Source organism: Mauremys reevesii, linkage group 14, assembly GCF_016161935.1.
Source record: "Mauremys reevesii isolate NIE-2019 linkage group 14, ASM1616193v1, whole genome shotgun sequence".
Lineage (NCBI taxonomy): Eukaryota > Metazoa > Chordata > Testudines > Geoemydidae > Mauremys > Mauremys reevesii.
The window spans coordinates 14,547,899-14,571,192 of NC_052636.1; the positions used below are offsets into that span (position 1 = coordinate 14,547,899).

The 23,294-nt window shown below is 67.0% G+C and overlaps 3 protein-coding genes across 7 annotated transcripts; all 3 read left to right on the forward strand.

The window, feature by feature from the left end:
- The first annotated feature begins 507 nt into the window (after nucleotides 1-507).
- On the forward strand, nucleotides 508-9,079 carry ASGR1 (asialoglycoprotein receptor 1). Its single transcript, XM_039499691.1, has 10 exons — nucleotides 508-827; nucleotides 2,872-2,956; nucleotides 3,350-3,470; nucleotides 3,750-3,762; nucleotides 3,920-4,013; nucleotides 4,196-4,285; nucleotides 4,780-4,866; nucleotides 5,050-5,201; nucleotides 6,349-6,455; nucleotides 8,891-9,079. Exons 2-10 carry the CDS (start codon nucleotides 2,887-2,889, stop codon nucleotides 9,039-9,041), a joined length of 885 nt encoding a protein of 294 aa, XP_039355625.1. The 5' UTR covers nucleotides 508-827; nucleotides 2,872-2,886; the 3' UTR covers nucleotides 9,042-9,079.
- A 2,166-nt stretch (nucleotides 9,080-11,245) lies between these two features.
- KCTD11 (potassium channel tetramerization domain containing 11) lies at nucleotides 11,246-15,931 on the forward strand. 3 transcript variants are annotated; one of them, XM_039499907.1, is made up of 3 exons: nucleotides 11,246-11,266; nucleotides 12,933-13,966; nucleotides 15,551-15,931. In XM_039499907.1, exons 1-2 carry the CDS (start codon nucleotides 11,257-11,259, stop codon nucleotides 13,883-13,885), a joined length of 963 nt encoding a protein of 320 aa, XP_039355841.1. In that variant the 5' UTR covers nucleotides 11,246-11,256; the 3' UTR covers nucleotides 13,886-13,966; nucleotides 15,551-15,931. The 3 variants fall into 3 exon arrangements, with proteins under 3 accessions (XP_039355841.1, XP_039355843.1, XP_039355844.1); XM_039499909.1 differs by lacking the exon at nucleotides 11,246-11,266 and adding an exon at nucleotides 12,247-12,282; XM_039499910.1 differs by lacking the exon at nucleotides 11,246-11,266 and adding an exon at nucleotides 12,484-12,522.
- Nucleotides 15,932-16,947: 1,016 nt separating this feature from the next.
- Nucleotides 16,948-20,008, forward strand: TMEM95 (transmembrane protein 95). 3 transcript variants are annotated; one of them, XM_039499917.1, is made up of 7 exons: nucleotides 16,948-17,705; nucleotides 18,024-18,080; nucleotides 18,222-18,302; nucleotides 18,582-18,602; nucleotides 19,067-19,147; nucleotides 19,421-19,508; nucleotides 19,922-20,008. In XM_039499917.1, the coding sequence occupies exons 1-7, from the start codon at nucleotides 17,432-17,434 to the stop codon at nucleotides 19,947-19,949; spliced, it is 630 nt and encodes a 209-aa protein (XP_039355851.1). In that variant the 5' UTR covers nucleotides 16,948-17,431; the 3' UTR covers nucleotides 19,950-20,008. The 3 variants fall into 3 exon arrangements, with proteins under 3 accessions (XP_039355851.1, XP_039355852.1, XP_039355853.1); XM_039499918.1 differs by lacking the exon at nucleotides 18,582-18,602; XM_039499919.1 differs by lacking the exon at nucleotides 18,222-18,302.
- Nucleotides 20,009-23,294: the final 3,286 nt, after the last annotated feature.

Here is a 23,294-nt window from a genome sequence, read left to right on the forward strand (position 1 = left end):
ACCCTCAGCAGCGATTCTGTGGTGGCGGGGGGGGGGGAGATGAGGTTATTCCCAGAACCCCGAGTCGCTTCCCGTTTCCCCCTTCAGTGGGGGGGGGCTTCCTGATTTAACGAGAAAGGGGAACCAGCAGCATCTGCATCCGATCTGAGACCCGGGCAAAGCCACCGCGCCCTGGTGGGAGGAGGGATTTGGGGTCGGGGGGGGGGACGATGGAGGTGGGGGAATTTTCTCTGTGTCACGGGCGCCCGGGAGCAGGTGGGTCCACGCCGGCCGCGTGCGGGGAAAGGGAACAACAAGACGGGCCCATCTGCCCTGGCATCCCGCCTCCTCCCTGGGGTCTCGCTGGAGGGGAGTGGGGCTGGTGGTTAGAGCAAGGGGGGCTGGGAGCCAGGACGCCTGGGTTCTCTCCCCGGCTCTGGGAGGGGAGTGGGGGCTGGTGGGTTAGAGCAGGGCGGGCTGGGAGCCAGGACTCCTGGGTTCTCTCCCCGGCTCTGGGAGGGGAGTGGGGGCTGGTGGGTTAGAGCAGGGCGGACTGGGAGCCAGGACTCCTGGGTTCTCTCCCCGGCTCTGGGAGGGGAGTGGGCCCTAGTGGTGGAGCGGAAGCAGTGGCAGGACGCCTGGGTTCTCCCCCTGCCCCTTTCATATGCCTGAGGTGACCCTGGGCCTGTGCGTCCAGGAGGATTATTGACAGATCAAAGTGCTCCCGGGGGGGGGGCAGGAGGGAGCCAGTCACCGGAGGGGTAGCGGCCTCCTCTGCGGTGGATTAAGGGAACAAGAGAACGGAGGGGTCAGGCCCTCGCGCCCCCCCCCCCAGCACCAGGAGAGAGGTAAAGAGCCCAAGGGGCTCGGAGCGAAGGAATGAGACAATGGAGGTGGAGACCCCCCCCAAGTGGGGAGGGAGAGACTGAAGCGATTGAGGTCAAGAGAAGGGAACAGGGGGATGGAGGGGGAGCGCCAGGGAGGATCGGGCGGATGGAAGGGGAGCAGGGGATGGAGGAGGAGTGGGGATGGAGGGGGCGGGTGATGGATGAGCGATTGGGGGAATGGGGATGGAGGGGTAGCCCCAGGGGATGGAGAAGGGATTGGGGATGGAGGGAATAGGATGGAGGAGGGTAGTGCCAGGGGATGGAGGAGGGATTGGGGGTGGAGGGCGCGGGGATGGAGGGGGAATGAGGGGACGGAGGAGGGGTATCGGGCGGATGGAAGAGGGAGCAGGGGATGGAGGAGGGATCAGGGGATGGAGAGGCGCGGGGTGGAGGGAGGATCGGGGATGGAGGGGGATTGAGGAGGGATTGGGGGAATCGGGGACGGAGGAGGGATTGGGGGTGGAGGGGGCACGGGGATGGAGGGGAATGAGGGGACGGAGGAGGGGTATCGGGCGGATGGAGGAGGGATCAGGGGATGGAGAGGCGCGGGGATGGAGGGAGGATCGGGGATGGAGGGGATGGAGGAGGGATTGGGAATCAGGGGACAGAGGAGGGATTGGGGAATGGGATGGAGGAGTGGGAGGATGGAAGAGGAGCAGGGGATGGGGGGATGGAGGGAGGATCAGGGGTGGAGGAGGGAGTGAGGATGGAGGAGGGAGGATTGGGGATGGAGGGGAGTGAGGATGGAGGGGGATGGAGGGAGGATTGGGGATGGAGGGGGCGCGGGGATGGAGGGGGATTGAGGGGACGGAGGAGGGGTATTGGGTGGATGGAAGGGGAGCAGGGGATGGGGAGGAGGATTGGGGATGGAGGAGGGAGTGAGGATGGAGGGAGGGAGGATTGGGGGATGGAGGGGTCGCGGGGATGGAGGGGATTGAGGGGACGGAGGAGGGTATCGGGCAGATGGAAGGGGAGCAGGGGATGGAGGAGGATCAGGGGATGGAGAGGCGCGGGGATGGAGGGAGGATCAGGGGATGGAGGGGGATTGAGGAGGGATTGGGGGAATCAGGGGACGGAGGAGGGATTGGGGAATGGGATGGAGGGGATTGGGAGGATGGAAGAGGAGCAGGGGATGGAGAGGGGCACGGGGATGGAGGAGGATCGGGGGTGGAGGAGGAGTGAGGATGGAGGGGGAGCGGGGAGGGAGGATTGGGGGATGGAAGGGGCGCGGGGATGGAGGGAGATTGAGGGGATTGAGGAGGGATTGGGAATCGGGGATGGAGGGAGGATCGGGGTGGAGGAGGGAGTGAGGAAGGAGGGGATCAGGGGATGGAAGGGGTGCATGGGATGGAGGAGGGGATGGGGAATGGAGGGAGGATTGGGGGATGGAGGGGGCAGGGGATGGAGGAGTAGAGGGGATGGAGGAGGGAGTGAGGATGGAGGGGGAGCGGGGAGGGAGGATTGGGGGATGGAGGGGGCACGGGGATAGAGGAGGATCGGGGTGGAGGAGGAGTGAGGATGGAGGGGAGGCGGGGAGGAGGATTGGGGATGGAGGGGCGCGGGGATGGAGGGGGATTGAGGGGATGGAGGAGGGGTATCGGGTGGATGGAAGGGGAGCAGGGGATGGGGAGGAGGATTGGGGATGGAGGGCACGGGGATGGAGGGGGATTGAGGGGAAGGAGGGGATCGGGTGGATGGAAGAGGAGCAGGGGATGGAGGAGGATCAGGGGATGGAGAGGGGCGTGGGGATGGAGGAGGATCGGGAGGATTGAGGAGGATTGGGGGAATCGGGGATGGAGGGAGGATCGGGGTGGAGGAGGAGTGAGGAAGGAGGGGATCAGGCGGATAGAAGGGGGTGCATGGGATGGAGGAGGGATGGGGAATGGAGGGGAGATTGGGGATGGAGGAGCGATTGGGGGGGAACGGGGGATGGAGGAGTAGCCCCAGGGGATGGAGGAGGAGCGTCCTGGCCCCCTCCCCCCTCCCTAACCTGTCCCCCCCCCAGCTACCCCCCAGCGCCATGGGCCAGGACTACGACGATTTCCAGTCGCTGGAGGCGGACGATGAGGCCTGCGCCCCGCGCGGGAGAGGTAGGGGTGGGGCCTGGGGAGGCAGGTGGGGAGTTGGGGTATCACAGACGGTGGTGGAGCAGCTGGGGTGGGGGGAACCGGGGCCAGGAGAGAAGAGGTGGGGTGAGGGGGGTCACGCCCCATAGGATGGGGGAGGGGATGAGTTTGAGCCACTAGGCCCCCCCCCCACTGGCATATCCTGGGTCCCTGGCTCATCCCTCCACTCCCGGACTCCTGGGTCCCTGGCTCGTCCCCCCACTCCCGGGTCCCTGGCTCGTCCCCCCATTCCCGGACTCCTGGGTCCCTCTAATGGGGCAGCGGGGGGCGGGTTTGGAAGGGGGCCAGCCGCAGGGCGAGAGGGCAGGGATGGGGGGTGGCCCAGCTCCCTGGGTGACGGTCTCTCCCCCTCCCCAGCGTTCCCCCCCCGGCACTGGGGCTGGCAGCGTCTCTGCGCCGCCCCCCGGCCGCTCCAAGCCCTGCTGGCACTGTGCGTCGGGCTCAGCATCGGGACCATCGCGCTGGCCGTCAGCAGTGAGTGACCCTCGGGGATGCGCGTGCGAGGGCGTGCGAGGGCGTGCGAGTGTGCAAAGACGTAGGGGCAGAGCGTGAGAGGCTGAGGCCTAAGGTGAAAGGTCGGGGGGGGGGGAAACGTGCAAGGCGAGGAGCACGTGTGCCAGGAGGGGGGCGTGCAAGGCCTGGCCCAGTGTGCAAGGCCTGGGTGGGCGTGCGAGGCCTCCGGGTCGGGCGTGCTAGGCTGGGGGGGGGTGCAGCCTAGTTCTCCATTTGCACGTCGCGCTCCCGGCTCCTCGTGCAGTCACGGGGGGCGGGTGCGAACCCCACCCCCCACCCCGGCGTGGGGGGGCTGCAGTGGGCGCAGGGGGAGGGGCAGAAAGAGGGGGTGGGGGTCTAGAGGGAGGGGTCTTGGGGGCGGGAGTGGGAGGGTCTGGGACTGGCTCTCACCCCCACCGGCTGCCCCCACCCCAGACTCCAGGCTGGGCGCGGCGCAGCGGGGACACAGGGGCGCTGGGCAGCGTGAACCAGAGCCTGAGCGCCGAGATCGAGGGGCTGAGCCGGAGCGGTGAGTGGGGCGCAGCGTGGGGAGGTGGGGGCTGGGGAGGAGGGGATCAGAGGAGAGGAGGCTGGTGAGGAGGGGAGGGGATCAGAGGGGAGGGTTGGTGAGGAGGGGCTAAGAGGGGAGGGGTGGTGGGGAGGGGATCAGAGGGGAGGGGGCTGACGGGGAGGGGAGCAGGACCCCCTCAGCGCCCGTCGCCCCCGCCGTGCACATCCTGCAGGACAAACGGACCCCTGTGGCCCGGTCCCGGGGTGCCGCCAAGGAAAATTCAATCCAAGGTGAGTGTGTGTGTGGGGTCCCCAGCAGGGGCGCTGTGTGTGTGTGTGTGTGGGGTTCCCCAGCAGGGGGCGCTGTGTGTGTGCGGGGGGGGGTCCCCAGCAGGGGGCGCTGTGTGTGTGCGGGGGGGGGGTTCCCCAGCAGGGGGCCGTGTGTGTGTGCGGGGTTCCCCAGCAGGGGCGCTGTGTGTGTGTGGGGGGGGGTTTCCCCGGCAGGGGGTGCTAACACCCTGTCTCCCGCCCCCCAGCTCAGCAGCGGCTGGAGGAGCAGGTGGGGGCACTGTGTGGGGGGGGTTCCCCAGCAGGGGGCGCTGTGTGTGTGGGGTTCCCCTGCAGGGGCGCTGTGGAGGGGTTCCCCTGCAGGGGCGCTGTGTGGGGTTCCCCTGCAGGGGCGCTGTGGAGGGGGCCCAGCAGGGGCGCTGTGTGGGGGTTCCCCTGCAGGGGCGCTGTGGAGGGGGTTCCCGGCAGGGGCGCTAACACCCTGTCCCCCCCCCCAGCTCAGCAGCGGCTGGAGGAGCAGGTGGGGCTGCTGCGGGACTCCCTGAACTCGCTGAACTGCGACTTGATCGAACTGAAATCCAACGGTGAGAGGCCGTGGGGAGTGGGGCGGGGGGAGCTGGCGGCGGGGGGCGCCGTGGGGCGCGGGGGTGAGCTCCCGGCCACGCCAGCCCCGGCCTCTCCCAGCAGGGGGCGCCGTGGGGCGCGGGGGGGGGAGCACTGGGTTTTGGGGTTCGGGGGGGTGGCTGATTGTCTCACCTGCCCCCCAGGGAGCCGGCCCGGGTGCTGCCCCAGGGGCTGGGGGCGCTTCGGCGACAGCTGCTACTGGTTCTCCAGCCAGCAGAAGACCTGGGAGGACTCGGACCTGTACTGCAAAGCCCAGAACGCCCACCTGGTCGTCATCAACACGCGGGAGGAGCAGGTAGGGGGCGCCGGCCGTGGGGCGCAGGGCGTGGGGCGGGCTCCCGGCGACTCCAGTCCCGGCCTCCCCCAGCAGGGGGCGCCGGCCGTGGGGCGCAGGGCGTGGGGCGGGCTCGGCGACTCAGTCCCGGCCTCCCAGCAGGGGCGCGGCCGTGGGGCGCAGGGCGTGGGCGGGCTCGGCGACTCCAGTCCCGGCCTCCCAGCAGGGGCGCCGGCCGTGGGGCGCAGATCGTGGGGCGGGCTCCCGGCGACTCCAGTCCCGGCCTCCCCCAGCAGGGGGCGCCGGCCGTGGGGCGCTGGGCGTGGGGCGGGCTCCCGGCGACTCCAGTCCCGGCCTCCCCCAGCAGGGGGCGCCGGCCGTGGGGCGCAGATCGTGGGGCGGGCTCCCGGCGACTCCAGTCCCGGCCTCCCCCAGCAGGCGCGCCGGCCGTGGGCGAGGGCGTGGGCGGGCTCGGCGACTCAGTCCCGGCCTCCCAGCAGGCGCCGGCCGTGGGGCGCAGGGCGTGGGGCGGGCTCCCGGCGACTCAGTCCCGGCCTCCCAGCAGGGGCGCCGGCCGTGGGGCGGGCGTGGGGCGGGCTCCCGGCGACTCCAGTCCTGGCCTCCCGCAGCAGGGGGCGCCGGCCGTGGGGCTCGGGGCGTGGGGCGGGCTCCCGGCGACTCCAGTCCTGGCCTCCCGCAGCAGGGGACGCCGGCCGTGGGCGCGGGCGTGGGCGGGCTCGGCGACTCAGTCCCGGCCTCCCGCAGCAGGGGCGCCGGCCGTGGGGCGCAGGGCGTGGGGCGGGCTCGGCGACTCAGTCCCGGCCTCCCAGCAGGGGCGCCGGCCGTGGGGCGCAGGGCGTGGGGTGGGCTCCCGGCGACTCCAGTCCCGGCCTCCCCCAGCAGGGGACGCCGGCCGTGGGGCACAGGGCGTGGGGCGGGCTCCCGGCGACTCCAGTCCTGGCCTCCCGCAGCAGGGGGCGCTGGCTGTGGGGTGCAGGGCGTGGGGCGGGCTCCCGGCGACTCCAGTCCCGGCCTCCCGCAGCAGGGGGCGCCGGCCGTGGGGCGCGGGGTGGGCTCTCAGCCATTGCAGCCCCAGCCTCCCCCAGCAGGGGGCGCCGTGGGGCGCCCCCCCGAAATAATCCGGCGCCGGGTTATTTTCCCGCGGCAGCTGTATGTGCAGGAGCGGACGGTCCCTCTGTACACCTGGATCGGGCTGACCGATAAGAGCGGCCGGTGGCTGTGGGTCGACGGTTCCGTCTACACCATGGACTCCCGGTGAGCGGCGCGGATCGCCCCCCCCCCCCTCGGCCTTCCCACCACCCGCTTCCCGTGTCCGTCCGTCCATCTCAGATTATATCCTCTAATATAAATCCAAATTCAGTCCAAATCCCGGCCCAGATCCCAATCCAGTACTGATCCTGTTGCAAATCCAATCTCTCTCCTGATCCAGATCCAATCCGGATCTAGTCCCAGAAATCCAAATCCTAACCCAACCCATCCCTGTGCTAATCTGGATCCAGATCTGATTTGATTTCGTCACTTCCTAAATCAATCCAGTCAGATCCCTAATCCCAACCAATCTCCTCTCCCTGCCTCCCACCCTCCCCCTCCCCCAGCTCCGCTTTCAGGGACTGGAGTCTGGATCAGCCGGTTAACAATACTTAGCATGGCCCCGTGTCATCTCAATTCCCCCCAAATCCACACCCAACGTAGCTTCATCCGACCCGGCCTCATCTAGAAACCTAATCCACACCCAATGTAGCCTCATCCAACCTGGCCTAATCCAGACATCGAATCCACACCCAACGTAGCTTCATCCAACCCACGTAGTCCAGAAATCTAATCCACACCCAATGTAGCCTCATCCAACCTGGCCTAATCCAGTGATCCTATCCACACCCAATGTAGCTTCATCCAACCCGGCCTAATCCAGAGATCCAATCCACACCCAATGTAGCTTCATCCAACCTGGTCTAATCCAGAAATCTAATCCACACCCAATGTAGCCTCATCCAACCCGGCCTAATCCAGTGATCCTATCCACACCCAATGTAGCTTCATCCAACCTGGTCTAATCCAGAAATCTAATCCACACCCAATGTAGCCTCATCCAACCCGGCCTAATCCAGTGATCCAATCCACACCCAATGAAGCCTCATCCAACCCGGCCTAATCCAGTGATCCAATCCACACCCAACACCAAACGTAGCTTCATCCAACCCGCTCTAATCCACACCCAATGTAGCCTCATCCAACCCGGCCTAATCCAGTGATCCAATCCACACCCAATGTAGCCTCATCCAACCCGGCCTAATCCAGTGATCCTATCCACACCCAATGTAGCTTCATCCAACCCACATAGTCCAGAAATCTAATCCACACCCAATGTAGCTTCATCCAACCTGGTCTAATCCAGAAATCTAATCCACACTCAATGTAGCTTCATCCAACCCGCTCTAATCCACACCCAATGTAGCTTCATCCAACCCGGCCTAATCCACACCTGTTGGAGGGTCTTAACCCCGGGAGAGAGCGGACCCCCGAGAAGGGCTCTCACTGAAAAGGGGCACTCCCCACGGAGCCAAGAGTGGGCACGATCTGTGAGTCCGTGACAACACCCAATCTAGATTAATCTAATCCACTCTATACCTGTAATCAATGCCACGCTAATCTGCCCCAATCACATCGCATCATGTCATTTAATCTGATGTCATGTCATGTGGAATCATCTCATGTCATGTCACGTCACCTCATCAGATGTCATGTCATGTGACATAACGTCATGTCATGTTGTCACGTCACTTCCACGCCATGTCATGCCCTCTCGTCTGATGAGAGGACGTGACATGACATGCCATCTAGGCTGGGTTGGACGAAGCTACATTGGGTGTGGATTAGATTACGGGTCTAGGCTGTCATGTCTGATCATGTGCCATCATGCGATGTCACGTCACATCACCTCATGTCATGACACTTCATGTCATGTCATATCATCTCATCTGCCGTCATGTCATGTGACGTCATGTCATCTCATCTGATGTCATGGCATGTCATGTCATATCATCTCATCTGCCGTCATGTCATGTGACGTCATGTCATCTCATCTGATGTCATGGCATGTCATGTCATATCATCTCATCTGCCATCATGTCATGTGACGTCATGTCATCTCATCTGATGTCATGGCATTGCATGTCACATCACGTCATCTCATCTGACCATGGCATGTGACATCACGTCACGTCATGTCATCTCAGCTGATGGCATGGCATGTCACATCACGTCATCTCATCTCGTCTGATCATGGCACATGACATCACATCACGTCATGTCATCTCAACGGCTGTCATGCCCCATTATGTCATGTGATGTCACGTCATGTCCTCTCATATGATGTCATGTGACATCATGTCATGACACGTCACGTCATCTCGCGTGACATCATCCAGGCCAACCCAAATCTCATCACAGTCTCTAGGTACCGACGTGGGGGACGGAGAGAAATTTCATAATGAGATTCTTCCGCCTAGACTCCTCTGCCAAAAATCTTAATCCAACCTAATCCCAGCTGGTCTAATCTGATATAATCCCACCTAATCTGGGCTAATCTGATATAATCCCATCGCCCTCTCTGGGCTCCCCCGGGGCCCCCGCCCGGCCCGTTCCCCTCTCACGCTGCCCCGCCCCCAGCGGTTATGCTGTCATTTCAGGCAGTGGAGGGCAGGCCAGCCTGACGAATACGAAGGCCACGGACTCGGGGGCGGGGAGGACTGCGCCCACCTGCACGACGACGGGCTCTGGAACGACGAACACTGCTCCCAGCGCTACCGCTGGGTGTGCGAGGAGGAGCTCAAGGGTTAAGGCCGGCCGGGGGGCGGAGCCGGGCCTGGGAAGCCAATGGGGGGAGAGGGGGTGGGGCGGGGGCGGGTTAGTGCTGCCCAATCAGGTGTCTGGAGCCAGTCAATAAACAACTTGTTAAACGAAGCAAAAGCATGAGATGCGCCCACCTCTGGGGCGGGGCGGCCGGTTACCCAGGGACCCCTCGCCCGGCGCTGAGATGCGCCCACCTCTGGGGCGGGGCGGCCGGTTACCCAGGGACCCCTCGCCCGGCGCTGAGATGCAGCCACCTCTGGGGCGGGGCGGCCGGTTACCCAGTATGGCTGTTACACCTCCAAGTAACCGTGGGGTTGCTGACAGTGCTGTCAACCCATGAGACCCCCCACCATGCTGTGGGGCGCCAGCCCCCCAAAACTGCCTGACTCAACCCCATGGGTATCTTGGCTGGAATCTGGGTTGCTGATTAAATCTCAGAGCAGAAGGTGCTGGGAGCCAGGACTCCTGGGTTCCCTCCCCGGCTCTGGATGGGGAGTGGGGGCTGGTGGGTTAGAGCAGGGGGGGCTGGGAGCCAGGACTCCTGGGTTCTCTCCCCAGCTCTGGGAGGGGAGTGGGGGCTGGTGGTTAGAGCAGGGGGGGCTGGGAGCCAGGACTCCTGGGTTCTCTCCCTGGCTCTGGATGGGGAGTGGGGGCTGGTGGGTTAGAGCAGGGGGGGCTGGGAGCCAGGACGCCTGGGTTCTCAAGGCTGGTTCGGTTGCTACTGCTGGGTTTGCGTGTCAGTTAGCTTGTTGCAGATCTGGTTTGCTGGCTAGTCCTGGGTGGCGTCCCCGGCTAATTAACACTGAAGCTAATTATGATTCTGACAGCGGCATTCAGTGGAGCAGATACACCCCACAGTGGGTGTGGGGGCGGTGAGTCAAGTCCTCCTGGTTGTGATGTGGTTGCGGAAGTTTTTTGTTATTGTTTTTTGGTGCAATTAAAACCAAAACACAGTCTGGCTAGAGAGTCCTTGTGGCTAGGTGCAGAGAACCCAGGCATCCGGGATGGAGACAATCCCAGATTTTGGTGGGAGAGAGAACCCAGGTGTCTGGGAGGGAGAGAACCCAGGCGTCCAGGAGGGAGAGAACCCCAGATTCTGGGGGAGAGAGAACCCAGGCGTCCAGGATGGAGAGAACCCCAGACTCTGGGGAGAGAGAGAAAGCAGACGTCCGGGAGGTAGAGAATCCCAGAATCTGGGGGAGAGAGAACCCAAGCGTCCGGGATGGAGAGAATCCCAGAATCTGGGAGAGAGAGAACCCAGGCGTCCGGGATGGAGAGAACCCAGAATCTGGGAGAGAGAGAGAACCCAGGAGAGAGAGAACCCAGGCATCCGGGAGGGAGAGAATTCCAGAATCTGGGGGAGAGAGAACCCAGGTGTCCGGGAGGGAGAGAGAACCCAAGCGTCTGGGAGGGAGAGAACCCCAGTATCTGGGGGAGAGAGAACCCAGGCGTCCGGGAGGGAGAGAACCCCAGTATCTGGGGGAGAGAGAACCCAGGCGTCCGGGAGGGAGAGAACCCCACTATCTGGGGGAGAGAGAACCCAGGCGTCCGGGATGGAGAGAATCCCAGAATCTGGGGGAGAGAGAACCCAGGTGTCCGGGAGGGAAAGAATCCCAGACTCCGGAGGAGCTGGAACCCAGGTGTCCGGGAGGGAAAGAATCCCAGACTCTGGAGGAGCTGGAACCCAGGAGTCCGGGAGGGAAAGAATCCCAGACTCTGGGGGAGCTGGAACCCAGTAGTCCGGGAGGGAGAGAACCCCAGAATCTGGGGGAGAGAGAACCCAGGCGTCCGGGAGGGAGAGAACTCCAGACTCTGGGGGAGCTGGAACCCAGGCGTCCGGGAGGGAGAGAACCCCAGACTCTGGGGGAGCTGGAACCCAGGCATCCGGGATGGAGAGAACCCCAGACTCTGGGGGAGGTGGAACCCAGGCGTCCGGGAGGGAGAGAACCCCAGACTCTGGGGGAGCTGGAACCCAGGCGTCCGGGCACGAGTGCGATTCTGCAGTTGCCCCGACACGCTCGCCGCGGTGGGTGGATTCCCCGTGCGGCACAAAGCGGCACGTCCACACCCGCTGAGTCACGCGCCTAGACGCGGTGACACCCCCGGCCACACCTGGCCCGGCCTGGCCGGGGTGGGGGGGCAGGACCGAGCCACCCCGGCGGAGGGAGACCCGAAGACGGGCTACGCGGGAAAGGAAGACGGAATGAAAGAACGTGAGAATGACAGAAGAGATGAGTGTGAGGGAACCAATGAAAGGACGAAAGAAAAAGGAGAATGAAACAAGGAGAGAATGAAAGAAAAGATGGGACGGAAAGGGGGAGAGAATGGGGGAACCAATGCAGACCTGAGTGTGAATGAAAGGATGAGAAGAGACGTGGGATGGAGGGAATGGAGAGAGGAGAGGGGTGCCCTAGGGGAAGGGGGACCGGAGGAGCAGAGGGGAGGGGAGAGGAGGGGGTGCCTGAGGGGAAGGGGGACCGGAGGAGCAGAGGGGAGGGGAGAGGAGGGCGTTGCCCTAGGGGAAGGGGGCACTGGAGGAGCAGAGGGGAGGGGAGAGGAGGTACCCGGGGGAAGGGGGACCGGAGGAGCAGGGGAGGAGGGGGTGCCTGGGGAAGGGGCAGAAGGGGGTGCCTGAGGGGAGGGGGACCGGAGGAGCAGAGGGGAGGGGAGAGGAGGGGGCCTGGGGGAAGGGGGACCGGAGGAGCAGGGGAGGGGGAGGAGGGGTGCCCGGGGAAGGGGGCAGAAGGGGTGCCTGAGGGGAGGGGGACCGGAGGAGCAGAGGGGAGGGGAGAGGAGGGGGCCCGGGGAAGGGGGACCGGAGGAGCAGGGGAGGCGGGAGGAGGGGGTGCCCGGGGGGGAAGGGGGCAGAAGGGGGTGCCTGAGGGGAGGGGGACCGGAGGAGCAGAGGGGAGGGGAGAGGAGGGGGCCCGGGGGAAGGGGGACCGGAGGAGCAGGGAGGCGGGAGGAGGGGTGCCCGGGGAAGGGGGCAGAAGGGCGGTGCCCGAGGGGGGAGGGGACAGAAGCTGCAGGGAGCCGGCGATCGCCGCAGCGGGGGCGGGGACCGAACCCGCGGACCGGGCGGGGCTCAGGGGCCGGACGAGCCGGCGGGGGAGGGATTGGCCCCGCCCCCCACCAGCTGCTCCCTCCCTAGAAAGGGGCCGGGATCCGCTCCGCCCGCCGGTAGCTTCACTTCCTGGCGGGGGCCGGCGCTGCGTTCCTGGGGCCGGCGGTGAGAGACTCCCCCCCCCGCCCCCCTTTCCCCCGGTGCCCGGACAGGGAGAGAACCCAGGTGTCCGGGGTGGGGGGAGAGAGAGGATCCGGGCAAGAGAGGACCCAGGCGTCCTGAGAGAAGCAGTTCGGGAGCGAGGGAGAGAACCCAGGCGTCCGAGGGAGAGAGAAAGCCCCCCCCACCCAACACACTAGCCCCCTCGTAGCCTGGACAGAGGGAGGGAGGGAGCGGCGAACCCAGGTATCTGTACGGGAGAGAAACAGAGAACCCAGGTGTCCGGGAGAGAACCCAGGCGTCCGAGGGAGAGAGAGCCCCGCCCCTGCCCAACACACTAGCCCCCTCGTAGCCTGGACAGAGGGGAGAACCCAGGCGTCCGGGGAAGAGCTAAAGGACCCCCCCAGCCCCAGCAGGCTGGGCAGAGGGACGGAGGGGAGAACCCAGGTGTCCGGGAGAGAGGGAGAGAACCCAGGTGTCCGAGGGAAGAGCTAAAGGACCCCCCCCCCCAACCCCAGCAGGCTGGACACAGGGAGGGAGGGAGCGGAGAACCCAGGCGTCCGGGAGCAAGAGCAGGACAGGAACCCCACGAGCAGGGCGAGAGAACCCCGGCGTCCGGGAGAGAGAGCCTCACGCTGTCAATCAAACCCTTCCAGGTGCTGGGATGGGGGAGGACGAGGAGGATCGGCGGCCGGTGCCGGCGGCCGGGGGGGACCCCCCGGGGCTGCCCGTGGGCCCTGTCACCCTGAACGTCGGCGGCACCTTCTACAGCACCACGCTGGAGACCCTGACCCGCTTCCCCGACTCCATGCTGGGGGCCATGTTCCGGGGGCCCCGGCCGGCCCGCACCGACCGCCGGGGCCACTACGTCATCGACCGCGACGGCAAAGCCTTCCGGCACGTCCTCAACTTCCTGCGCCTGGGCCGGCTCGACCTGCCCGAGGGCTACCCGGAGCTGGCCCTGCTCCGGGCCGAGGCCGACTTCTACCAGATCCGGCCCCTGCTGGCAGAGCTGAGCCGGCTGGCGGCCGAGCGCCGGCGGCGCCGGGCCGGCGCCGTGCTCCACGCCGACGTCGACGGCCGGGAGCGGCTGCTGCACTTCACCGTCCGGCGCGGGCCGCAGGATTACGGCCTCAGCACCTGCCCGCTCCGCGTCTTCACCGCCAACGTCTTCTGCACCGACGGGCAGTTCCTGGCGCTGCTGGCCGCCCGGCTGGGCCAGGCCGGCGGGGCGGGTCCCCGCCTGAGCCATCTCGCCGAGGCCGAATCCAACCACCGGCTCGGGGATGGGGCCGCCCGAGAGGAGGGATCCGGTCAGGAGCTGCGCCCGGCCGTCCCCGCGGAGGAGGAGGAGGCGGGCCGGAGCCGGCACCACCTGCGTCTGGAGTGGGCCCCGCGGCCCCCCGGCCTGCCCGAGGCGGAGTACGCCAAGCAGAAAGTGCGGCCTCTCCGGACGGCGCCGCCGGACGCGCGGGAGGTGGCCACGGCGGCGGAGTTCCTGGAGGAGGTGCTGAAGGCCGCCCTGGACCAAGGCTTCCGGGTGGATTCGGTCTTCCCCGACCCGGAGGACATCCTCAACTCGCGCTCGCTGCGCTTCGTCCGCCACTGACCGCCGAGGAGGGAGCAGAGGAATCGGCCGGGGTACGAGGAGGGGGGGGCTGATCTCACCTGACCGCAGTGGTGGGCACCGGTAAGTGACTGGGATTGGAGATGTCAAGAAATGGTGGTTGGTGGCAGGAAGGGGATTAGAGGTAGATGGGAATGGTGGTTGGGGGGGGCATTGGTCCCCCTGCTCTGTAATGGGGCCTGCTGGCAAGGGGGCAGTGGATGTGGAGGGGGGGCGATGGGATGGGGAGGTTGCTAGGGGCGGATGGATCCTGGAATGATGCCGACTGGTGGCAGGAAGGGGATGGTCGGCCTCTGGATGAAACCATCATGGTGGTGGATGGGATGGGGAGTGGGGAGGCTGCTTGGGGCTGGGTGCTGTCTCTGGATGAACTGGCAGGTGGGGTGAAGGTGGTGGCTGGTGGAGGAGGGTGGATTGGTGGTAGGAATGTGGGGGTGGGAGTAGATAGGTGATGGGGGCCGGAAGAAAGGGAATAGGTGTGAGCTGGGGGTGGACTTCCTGGTGGGCGTTGGGGGGTATGAAATAGGATCCTGACTGGTGACGTTGGTGGCAGGCAGAGGATATCTGGGGTGGTGAGGTGGGGAACGGGGAGGGTGACTGGGGGGAACGGGAAGAGAGGCAGATGAGCTAAGAGAGGTTGAGGGGTCCATTAGTGGAGGTTGAAAATTACTTCTGGTAGTAGGAAGGCGATGGGGGTCGATGGGATTGGGGGGGCAGGGAGGTGGGAGCAGTGGCTGGGTGAGGGTGGGGACTAGTTCCTCCCCCATATCTTGGTGTCAGTAGTGGGATACTTGCAAGTCTATGGTGTGTTTGTGGGGCGGCCTTGTGGCAAGAAGCCCTGCAACTCCCTGAATGGCCACAGGGGGCACCTGGCATTGGATAACTCATAATAACCACCCCCCAAATTCAGGATGGGGGGGGGGCTAGGCAAGGTGTGATTTATTTGGGGGTACATGGCTTTCCTTCCTTATCTCTGAGCACCAGGGTCCCCCTGGATATTTCAGGGGAGGTCCCTGGATTTATTATAAGGGGGTGAGTATGGCGGGGGCTCTGGTTATATAGAATACTCAGTGTATATTTTGCGGGTGCTGGCAAGGGTACCCTTTATTTTGGTAGGGTCTCCTGACTCTCATGGGCAGGCTGTGTATGAGGGGGAGGGGGACTGGCTGTTTCTCCAGGGGGTGAATGGAGCCTGCCTCACAGATATGGGGTGCTCGGAGGGGGGGTCCCCCCCCGCATCTGGGGGGAGGGGAATGGGGCTGAATCTGTCTCTCGCCTCGGGCAACAAAGCTGGCTTTGTACCCTGTCATGCCTGGTATTATAATGCCCTGCTTTGTTATGGGGCTGGGAGGGGAGTGGGGGCTGGTGGTTAGAGCAGCGGGGGGGCTGGGAGCCAGGACTCCTGGGTTTTCTCCCCGGCTCTGGGAGGAGAGTGGGGGCTGGTGGTTAGAGCAGGGGGGGCTGGGAGCCAGGACTCCTGGGTTCTCTCCCCGGCTCTGGGAGGGGACTGGGGGCTGGTGGGTTAGAGCAGCGGGGGAAGGAGCCAGGACTCCTGGGTTCTCTCCCTGGCTCTGGGATGGGGGGGGGCAGGACGGCTGTGTCTTACTCCTCACCGATTCCTCCCTCTCTTGTCCGGCTCCTTTCCAGAACCGATTCTCTGTCTCCCGATGGATCCTGTGTCCCCGTCAACGCCCTGGGTTTTGGGGAGCGGAGCCCAGCCGGGTCCTGACCCACTCCCCCCACAGCTGGGAAATGAAGACCCTGGGATCGGAACCAGCCACCTGACCGGGACTGGGGGGGGGGCAGGAGGGACTTCCAGCTCCCCTGCCTGGGGCTTGAGCTGCTAGTTGTGGGGGGCGGCGGGGGAGGATTTTGGGGTGACTGATTAATGCCTGTATCTGCACTTTAAGGTTATGTTACTATTGTACAGTTAATTCCCCCCCCCCCATGGCCCTACCTTCCTCCTACTGCACGTATGGGGGTGGAGGCAGCTGGGAGCCGGACTCCTGGGTTCTCTCCCCGGCTCTGGGAGGGGAGTGGGGGCTGGTGGGTCAGAGCAGGGGGGGCTGGGAGCCAGGACTCCTGGGTTCTCTCCCCGGCTCTGGGAGGGGAGTGGGGGCTGGTGGTTAGAGCAGGGGGGGCTGGGAGCCAGGACTCCTGGGTTCTCTCCCCGGCTCTGGGAGGGGAGTGGGGGTTTTTGGGTTAGAGCAGGGGGTGCGGGGAGCCAGGACTCCTGGGTTCTCTCCCCAGCTCTGGGAGGGGAGTGGGGGTTGTGGGTTAGAACAGGGGGCAGGGAACCAGGATTGCACCTTTAGCGGGGGGAGGGCAAGGGTAGGCTGCCACTGCCCCCCCCCCCAAATCCCCCATTTCTGGCGTGTCCGGTGTGGGACTTCGCTGTGGCTGTCTCTTTAAGAGAGTGGGCGTTTCCCCGGCCTGGGGCGAGGCCTAGGAGTCGCCACCTGCTGGCTGCTTGGGGAATTGCAAGTGGGGAGCCGGGAAGAGGGAGCAGGTTTTTGTGGGGGGGGGGGGGGTGTCTTGGCACGAGTCGTCCGCCCCTGGTGTATTTGCACGGACCTGGTGCGTTGGCAGACCCCGGCTGGGCGGGTCCGTGCCCACAGGCCCTCCGTCCGTTTGCACGGGCGGCTTTGCACGCGTGTCTGTAACCTCCGTCGGTGCAAAGTTGCGTGGAAGAAAGGAATGTCCTGAAGGTGATGGTGTGGGAGCTGGCTTTTTTTTTGGTGTGTGTGTGGGGGGGTCCGCCTTGCCCCCTCCCCCCAGGGCTAGAAGCCTCTGTAGTAGCCACATGCAGATGGGGGGGTTCCCCCCCCCACTAATCCTTTGCCACAGGTGGGGATCTCTGTGCACATCTCACCCTGCCCCCTTCCACAGATCACCCCCCCCGGGGCGGTGATCTGTGGAAGGGGTGGGGCTTGTAAGATATCTCACTGGGGGGGGTCTTTTATTCCTCCCCCCCTCATTTCAAGGTGTGGGGGGGATAGAGTCCTGGCTTGCTTGGGAGGAGAAGCCCCGCCCCCTCAGGAGAAGCCCCGCCCCTAAAGCCTCTGGGTGGGTGGCCCTTTAAGAGCAGAAGGTTGAGTCATGGGTGGGGGCTGTTGCCAAGGGCAACGTTGGGGCCCCGAGAGCCGGTGCAGAGAGGGGGGGGCCCACAGGAGCGCGCCCCCCGCCGGCTGCCCCTTTAAGAGTAGCCCGCGTGGCAGGCAGGCGGGGCGGAGCGTGTAGAACGCCCGGCGGCGGAGCGTTCCAAAAGGCCCCGCCCCTCCGCCCGAGCGTCGCCCCTTTAAGAGCCGCGCGCGCGTTGGGGGCGGGGCGTTCGGAACGCTGGGGACCAACAGCTGGAGGCGGCGCGTTCGAAAGGCCACGCCCACCTGGCTGGCTGCCCCGCCCCGCCCCACACACACTGGGGTGGCCCCCGCCTCTGCTGCCCCCTAGCGGCGGCCCCCTGCTCCTGGCCCTAGAGAAACCTGACCCCCATCTCCTCCTGGGCCTGGCCCCACCCCCCCCCCCTCTATGGGGCCAGGCTGGGGAGCCGGTGCCCCCCAGCTGGCCCTGGCAGCGGCTGCCCCCTGGGCTCTGTTCCCCGGCCCCACCCTGGCTGCCCCCCTGCTGCTGACGCTCGCCCTCCTGGCCCCCCTGGCCCGGAGCTGCGTTCAGTGCCGGGCGGGGCACCGGGACATCCCGGCCCGTTTCGCCCGGCTCTGCGCCCGCTACCGCCAGCTTCACGCCCGCCCCGGCTGCCCCGGCCGCCCCTGGGACCCGGCGGCCTTCAAGGGGTTCGCCCTGGGTAGGGTCCCGTCCTCGCGCCCCTTGCTCTGGGGGGCGGGGTCTGGGAGCCAGGACGCCTGGGTTCTTCTAATAACCTTCGCAGGGGGCAGGGGGCATGGCCTGCCCTGTCTTGACTCAAATCGGGCCGTTAACTCTGGTCCCTACTGACAACCGATGTGTCCGGCTCACGAGCCGGTTGTCCTGGATGCAAGATTGAAGCCAGAGCCCCAGACTGCCCCCTCGGGAGCCGGAATCCCTGAGTGCCCCATAGATTCATTCCAGCAGCCCCCCCCCAGAACCCCAGCCCCTCCTGCAACCCTTCCTCTTCCTCCTCCAGATGAGCAAGCCATGGATGCGGTGACTGAGAAAACCCACCGAGTCTTACGTCTCATTGGTAATACCCCCTCCCCTACAACCGCCCCCCCTGGAGAGGGGGGGGGACTAGCCTGAAGGGGGCCATCCTGCGCCCCGAAAGAGGGAGCCTGGGGGGGACAGGATGGCATCAAACAGGCACCGTCGCTGTCCCCCCCCCCAGAGATCAACCAGACCCTCTCCGACCTGCCCAAGTTCTGGGACTGGCTGCGGGAAGTGAAGCTACTGGAATACAGCAAGGAGGGTACGGGGGGGGGGCTGTGGGGAGGGATGGGGGTCCTCAGGGCCCCAATTGGGGTCTCAGTGCTGCCTCCCCCCGAGTCCTGTGGGCCTTTCTTGGGGTGTCGGCCCAGGCCCAGCCCGGTTCCCATATTGTGCCCCACAGCTGGTTTTGGGGTGTGTCCGTAGCTGAGAGCCGCCTCTGCCCCATGAGCTGGGGTGGGATGTGGGGTGCAGGGGGGCAGACACCCCCCCATGCACAGTCCATGATGACCTCACCCTCTCTCTCTCTGCCCCCCCACAGTTCTGTGCCCGCCGGCTTGCCGTAAGTACCGGCCCTCGGGAGATGGGTGCTGGGAGGGGTGACCCCAAAACTGTAGTATTGGGGGAAACCGAGTCCCCCCAAAATTATTCTGGGGGACCCACTGTATCAGCTGCCAGACAGGGCCCAGCCGGACCCTCCCTAATCCCATGCTGGGCAGAGCCGGGCTGATTGGAGGGTGGAGCTGGAGTGGGGGCTCAGCAGGGGGCGCTCTCCCCTGGGAGGTGGGGCTGGCCCCAGGGTGGCGCTAGGGGGCGCTGTGGGGCAGGGAAGGGGGGCAGTAGAGGGTGCCCCACCCCAGAGGTGGCTGCTTTTCAGCCTGGCCACCTGCGACCTCCGGCCTCTCCGTGTCCGTCCAGCCCTGAGCGAATGGTCCCCCCTCCGCAACACCCTGGGGTGGGGGTGGGGAGCGGTGGGGTACCCCAGCCCCCCCCCCAGCTGACGCTGGCCCCCTTCTTCCTCTCCAGGGGGCTCGGCCTTGGCCATCAACTGCTCCAGCTGCAAGAAGGGGGAGGTGCCCTGCTGGGCCCTGAAAAAATGTTACCCCGGTGAGTCCCCCTCTGGTGGGGGGGCCTGGCCCCACCTCTCTCCTCTGCCCCCTCCCAGCCCTCCAGCGCTGGCCTTCTCCCCCCCCCCACGACCCCCTTTGGCACAAGGCTGGGGGAGGAAGGGGTGCGCCTGGGGTCCCTCCCCGTCACAGCCCGCCCCCTCTCTACCTTCCTGCCCCCTCCCCCCCGGTTTAACCCCCTCCTCCCCAGACTGCCCCCTTTCTTCCCCTCCCCCCCATTCATCCCCTCCATTTGCCCCCCCCCCACCCCCAGGGCGCAGGGATCTGCGGGACTCCCTGCTGCTGCTGAGCGTCCTCTCCGCCTCCAGCCTGCTCGGGGGGGTCATCACCTGCGCCCTGCAGTGACCCAGGGGCCGGGGCCTGGGCTAGGGCAAGGGGGCGGGGCTACGGGAAGGGGGCGGGGCCTGGGCTGGGGATAGGGCGGGGCTAGGGAAGGGGCGGGGCCTGTGCGGGGATAGGGGCGGGATAGTGGAAGGGCGGGGCCTGGGCTGGGGCGGGGCTGTGGTTTGGGGGGGGTGGATGGGGTGTAGTGGGATCTGAAGGGGGAGGACATGGAGGGGGAGGGCAGGAGGGGGACACGGAGGGTGGGGGAGGGCGGAGGCGGGGGTGGAAGGGGAATACAGGGGAGGGAGGAGGGGGTGGGAAGCCAGGAGTGGGGTGGCAATGAAGGGGCCCGTGCAGCCGGGGGGGGGAGGTCCGGCCGAGGTGTGGGGGGGTGACCCATGGGGCTGACGTCTGGACTCTCTCTCGGCAGGTTCCGGTTCTACCCGCTGCCCGAGTGACCCCCGCCCCCTGCCCCCTGCCCCCCCCGACCCTGGCGCCTGGATCCTCAATAAACGAGCTTCGCCTCCAGGCCGCGCGCTGGCAGCTGTAATCTCTGGGGGCGCACACGTGGGCGAGGGGGGCAGGGCGTTGGCCAGGCGAGGGCGTGGGGGCAGGGTGGTGGGTGTGCAAGGGTGTGGGAGCTGGGGGTGGGGGTGCGAGGGTGTGGGAGGAGGGTGGTGTGTGTGCAACGGTGTGGGGGGCAGGGTAGTGGGTGGGCGAGGGTATGGGAGCAGGGTGGCAGGCGTGCGAGGATGTGGGAGCAGGGTCACGGGTGGGCGAGGGGTGGGAGCAGGGTGGCGGGTGAGGAGCAGGGTGGTGGGCGGTGAGGGGTGGGAGCAGGGTGGCAGGCGGGTGAGGGGATGGGAGCAGGGTGGCGGGTGAGGGAGCAGGGTGGTGGGCGTGCGAGGGGGTGGGAGCAGGGTGGCGGGCGTGAGAGGGGGTGGGAGCAGGGTGGCGGGTGGGAGCAGGGTGGCGGGCGTGCGGGGATGGGAGCAGGGTGGCGGGCGTGCGAGGGGTGGGAGCAGGGTGGCGGGTGTGGGAGCAGGGTGGCGGGGTGGGAGCAGGGAGCAGGTGGGAGCAGGGGTGGGCGGGCAAGGGGTGGGAGCAGGGTGGCGGTTGTGGGAGCAGGGTGGCGGGCGTGCGAGGGGTGGGAGCAGGTGACGGGCGTGCAAGGGGTGGGAGCAGGGGAGCGGGTGAGGAGCAGGGGCGGGCGGGCAAGGGGTGGGAGCAGGGTGGCGGTTGTGGGAGCAGGGTGGCGGGCGTGCGAGGGGTGGGAGCAGGGGGCAGGTGAGGGAGCAGGGGGCGTGCGTGCGAGGGGTGGGAGCAGGGTGGCGGGGTGGGAGCAGGGTGGCAGGCGGGTGAGGGGGTGGGAGCAGGGTGACGGGGGGGGTGAGGGGGTGGGAGCAGGGTGGCGGGCGGCCGAGGGGTGGGAGCAGGGTGGCGGGTGAGGGAGCAGGGTGGCGGGCGTGCGAGGGGTGGGAGCAGGGTGGCAGGTGTGGAGCAGGTGGCGGCCGGGCGAGGGGTGGGAGCAGGGTGGCAGGTGGGAGCAGGTGGCGGGCGCGAGGGGTGGGAGCAGGGTGACGGGCGTGCGACTGGGTGGGAGCAGGTGGCGGGCGTGCGGGGTGGGAGCACGGTGGCGGGCGTGCGAGGGGTGGGAGCACGGTGGCGGGCCGGCGACGGGTGGGAGCAGGGTGACGGGCGTGCGAGGGGTGGGAGCAGGGTGGCGGGCGAGGGGGTGGGAGCAGGGTGGCGGGCGTGCGAGTGGGTGGGAGCAGGGTGGCGGGCGTGCGAGTGGGTGGGAGCAGGTGGCGGGCGTGCGAGGGGGTGGGAGCAGGGTGGCGGGCGTGCGAGGGGGTGGGAGCAGGGTGACGGGCGTGCGAGGGGGCGGGGGTGCCCGTGGCCTGACGTGTCAGAAGGGCACCACGTGTCGGGTGACTCACCACCAGCCCATGTCATCCCTCCCCCACCCCGTGAGTTTCTGTTCCCCCCCCCCACAAAACCCCCATGGCACAAGGGTGACGGGGCCCGGCCGGCACATCCCCCCCCTCCCCCCCCCAACGTGTCCCAAGCCTGCTGTGCCCCACGTGACACCCAGCGGGGGGGGGGGCGGCGCCTGCCTGGCCCAGGTGTCAGGTGTCCCCTGGGGCTCAGCGGGACCCGCCCAGGTGTGTGGGGGGGGGGAGAGGGGGGAGGGAGCGGCCGGCAGCCGGGGCGCCATTGGTGGCAGCAGTGGGATGGGGAGGAGCTGGCGGGGCGGAATCTCCCGGGGCCGGAACCCGACGCGGAGGACAGAGCGAGCGAGAGGGACCCCCCCCCCTCCCAGGTGAGCCCCGGCGGGGGGGGACACAACCCCCCCCTGCTTTTCCTCCACCTCCCTCCTGCCCCATTCCCCGCCCCCCCGAGCCAGCCAGTCCCCGCCCTGGGGCCGGGGGGGAGCCGGCGCCCCCTAAGGGCCTGCGTTAGGGGGGTGGAGCCCCATATCTGGCACCCGCTAGTGTCAATATTTGTCCTGCCGGCTGAACTCTGCCCTGGGCTGTCATCAGCTGCGGGGGGGGGGGGCGGGATCGGCCCGTGAAGCCAGGAAAGGGTTAATCGCCCCACAAATGGGGGGCAGGGAATGAGGGGATCCCCCGAATCTTCCCCCCAACCTGGCCCCCTCCACGTCTTCCCCCTCCAGCCTCGCCCGATCCCCAAACCTTCCCCCCAAACTCACCCCAATTCTCCTGAACCTCCCCCCCAAACTCACCCCCCCAAATCTTGGAAATTCCCCCCCCCTATTCCCCTCCGAGCCCCGACTCCTCCTCCCCGCAGCCCCACCCCGCTGGCTGTAGGGAGGAGTCCCGGGGCCGGTCACAGGCCCCTGGGTGTCGAAGCGTTTCAACCCCCCGGGGTGGTTGTGTCACCCCACAGCCCTGCCCAGGGAGTGGGGTGCTGGGGGGCAGGGAGGGGCCAGGTTCAGAGCGGGTTTACACATGTCCTGAGCCGCTTCTCTCCCCCAAGCCAGGGAGAGAACCCAGGAGTCCTGGCTCCCAGCCCCCCCTGCTCTAACCCACCAGCCCCCACTCCCCTCCCAGAGCCGGGGAGAGAACCCAGGAGTCCTGGCTCCCAGCCCCCCCTGCTCTGACCCACCAGCCCCCACTCCCCTCCCAGAGCCGGGGAGAGAACCCAGGAGTCCTGGCTCCCAGCCCCCCCTGCTCTAACCCACCAGCCCCCACTCCCCTCCCAGAGCCGGGGAGAGAACCCAGGAGTCCTGGCTCCCAGCCCCCCCTGCTCTAACCCACCAGCCCCCGCTCCCCTCCCAGCGCCGGGGAGAGAACCCAGGAGTCCTGGCTCCCAGCCCCCCCTGCTCTAACCCACCAGCCTCCACTCCGCTCCCAGAGCCGGGGAGAGAACCCAGGAGTCCTGGCTCCCAGCCCCCCCTGCTCTAACCCACCAGCCCCCACTCCTCTCCCAGAGCCGGGAGAGAACCCAGGAGTCCTGGCTCCCAGCCCCGCCCGCTCTAATCCACCAGCGCCCCCAGGCTGAGGGCCGTGCGTGTGGTCTGGGGCGGGCTCTGGGCGTCTCCCCCTGGGGCTCGGGCGGGTTGGCGCAGTGGCGGGGAGTCCCGGAGGCCGCAGGGGGCGAGTGGGAGGGGGGGGAAGACAAGCCCAGACAATGAGGCTGCCCCGATGGAGGCAGGAAACCAGCTCCCGGGCCCCACAGGGAGACACTCGGGCGCCGAGCGGCGGCTGGGAGCGTTCCGTGCCTCAGTTTCCCTCGCTTAGCCCCGAGGTTCTTTTCTCTCTTTAGATTGTAACCGGGCG

Bases quoted from the DNA above. Each gene is read 5' to 3' on its own strand.
- ASGR1 (XM_039499691.1), top strand. From the start codon at position 2,887: ATGGGCCAGGACTACGACGATTTCCAGTCGCTGGAGGCGGACGATGAG. The intron at 2,957-3,349 runs GTAGGGGTGGGG...CCCCCTCCCCAG, and splicing joins CTGCGCCCCGCGCGGGAGAG to CGTTCCCCCCCCGGCACTGG. The intron at 4,286-4,779 runs GTGAGTGTGTGT...CCCCCCCCCCAG, and splicing joins CAAGGAAAATTCAATCCAAG to CTCAGCAGCGGCTGGAGGAG.
- TMEM95 (XM_039499917.1), top strand. From the start codon at position 17,432: ATGGGGCCAGGCTGGGGAGCCGGTGCCCCCCAGCTGGCCCTGGCAGCG. The intron at 18,081-18,221 runs GTAATACCCCCT...CCCCCCCCCCAG, and splicing joins CCGAGTCTTACGTCTCATTG to AGATCAACCAGACCCTCTCC. The intron at 18,603-19,066 runs GTAAGTACCGGC...CTTCCTCTCCAG, and splicing joins TCTGTGCCCGCCGGCTTGCC to GGGGCTCGGCCTTGGCCATC.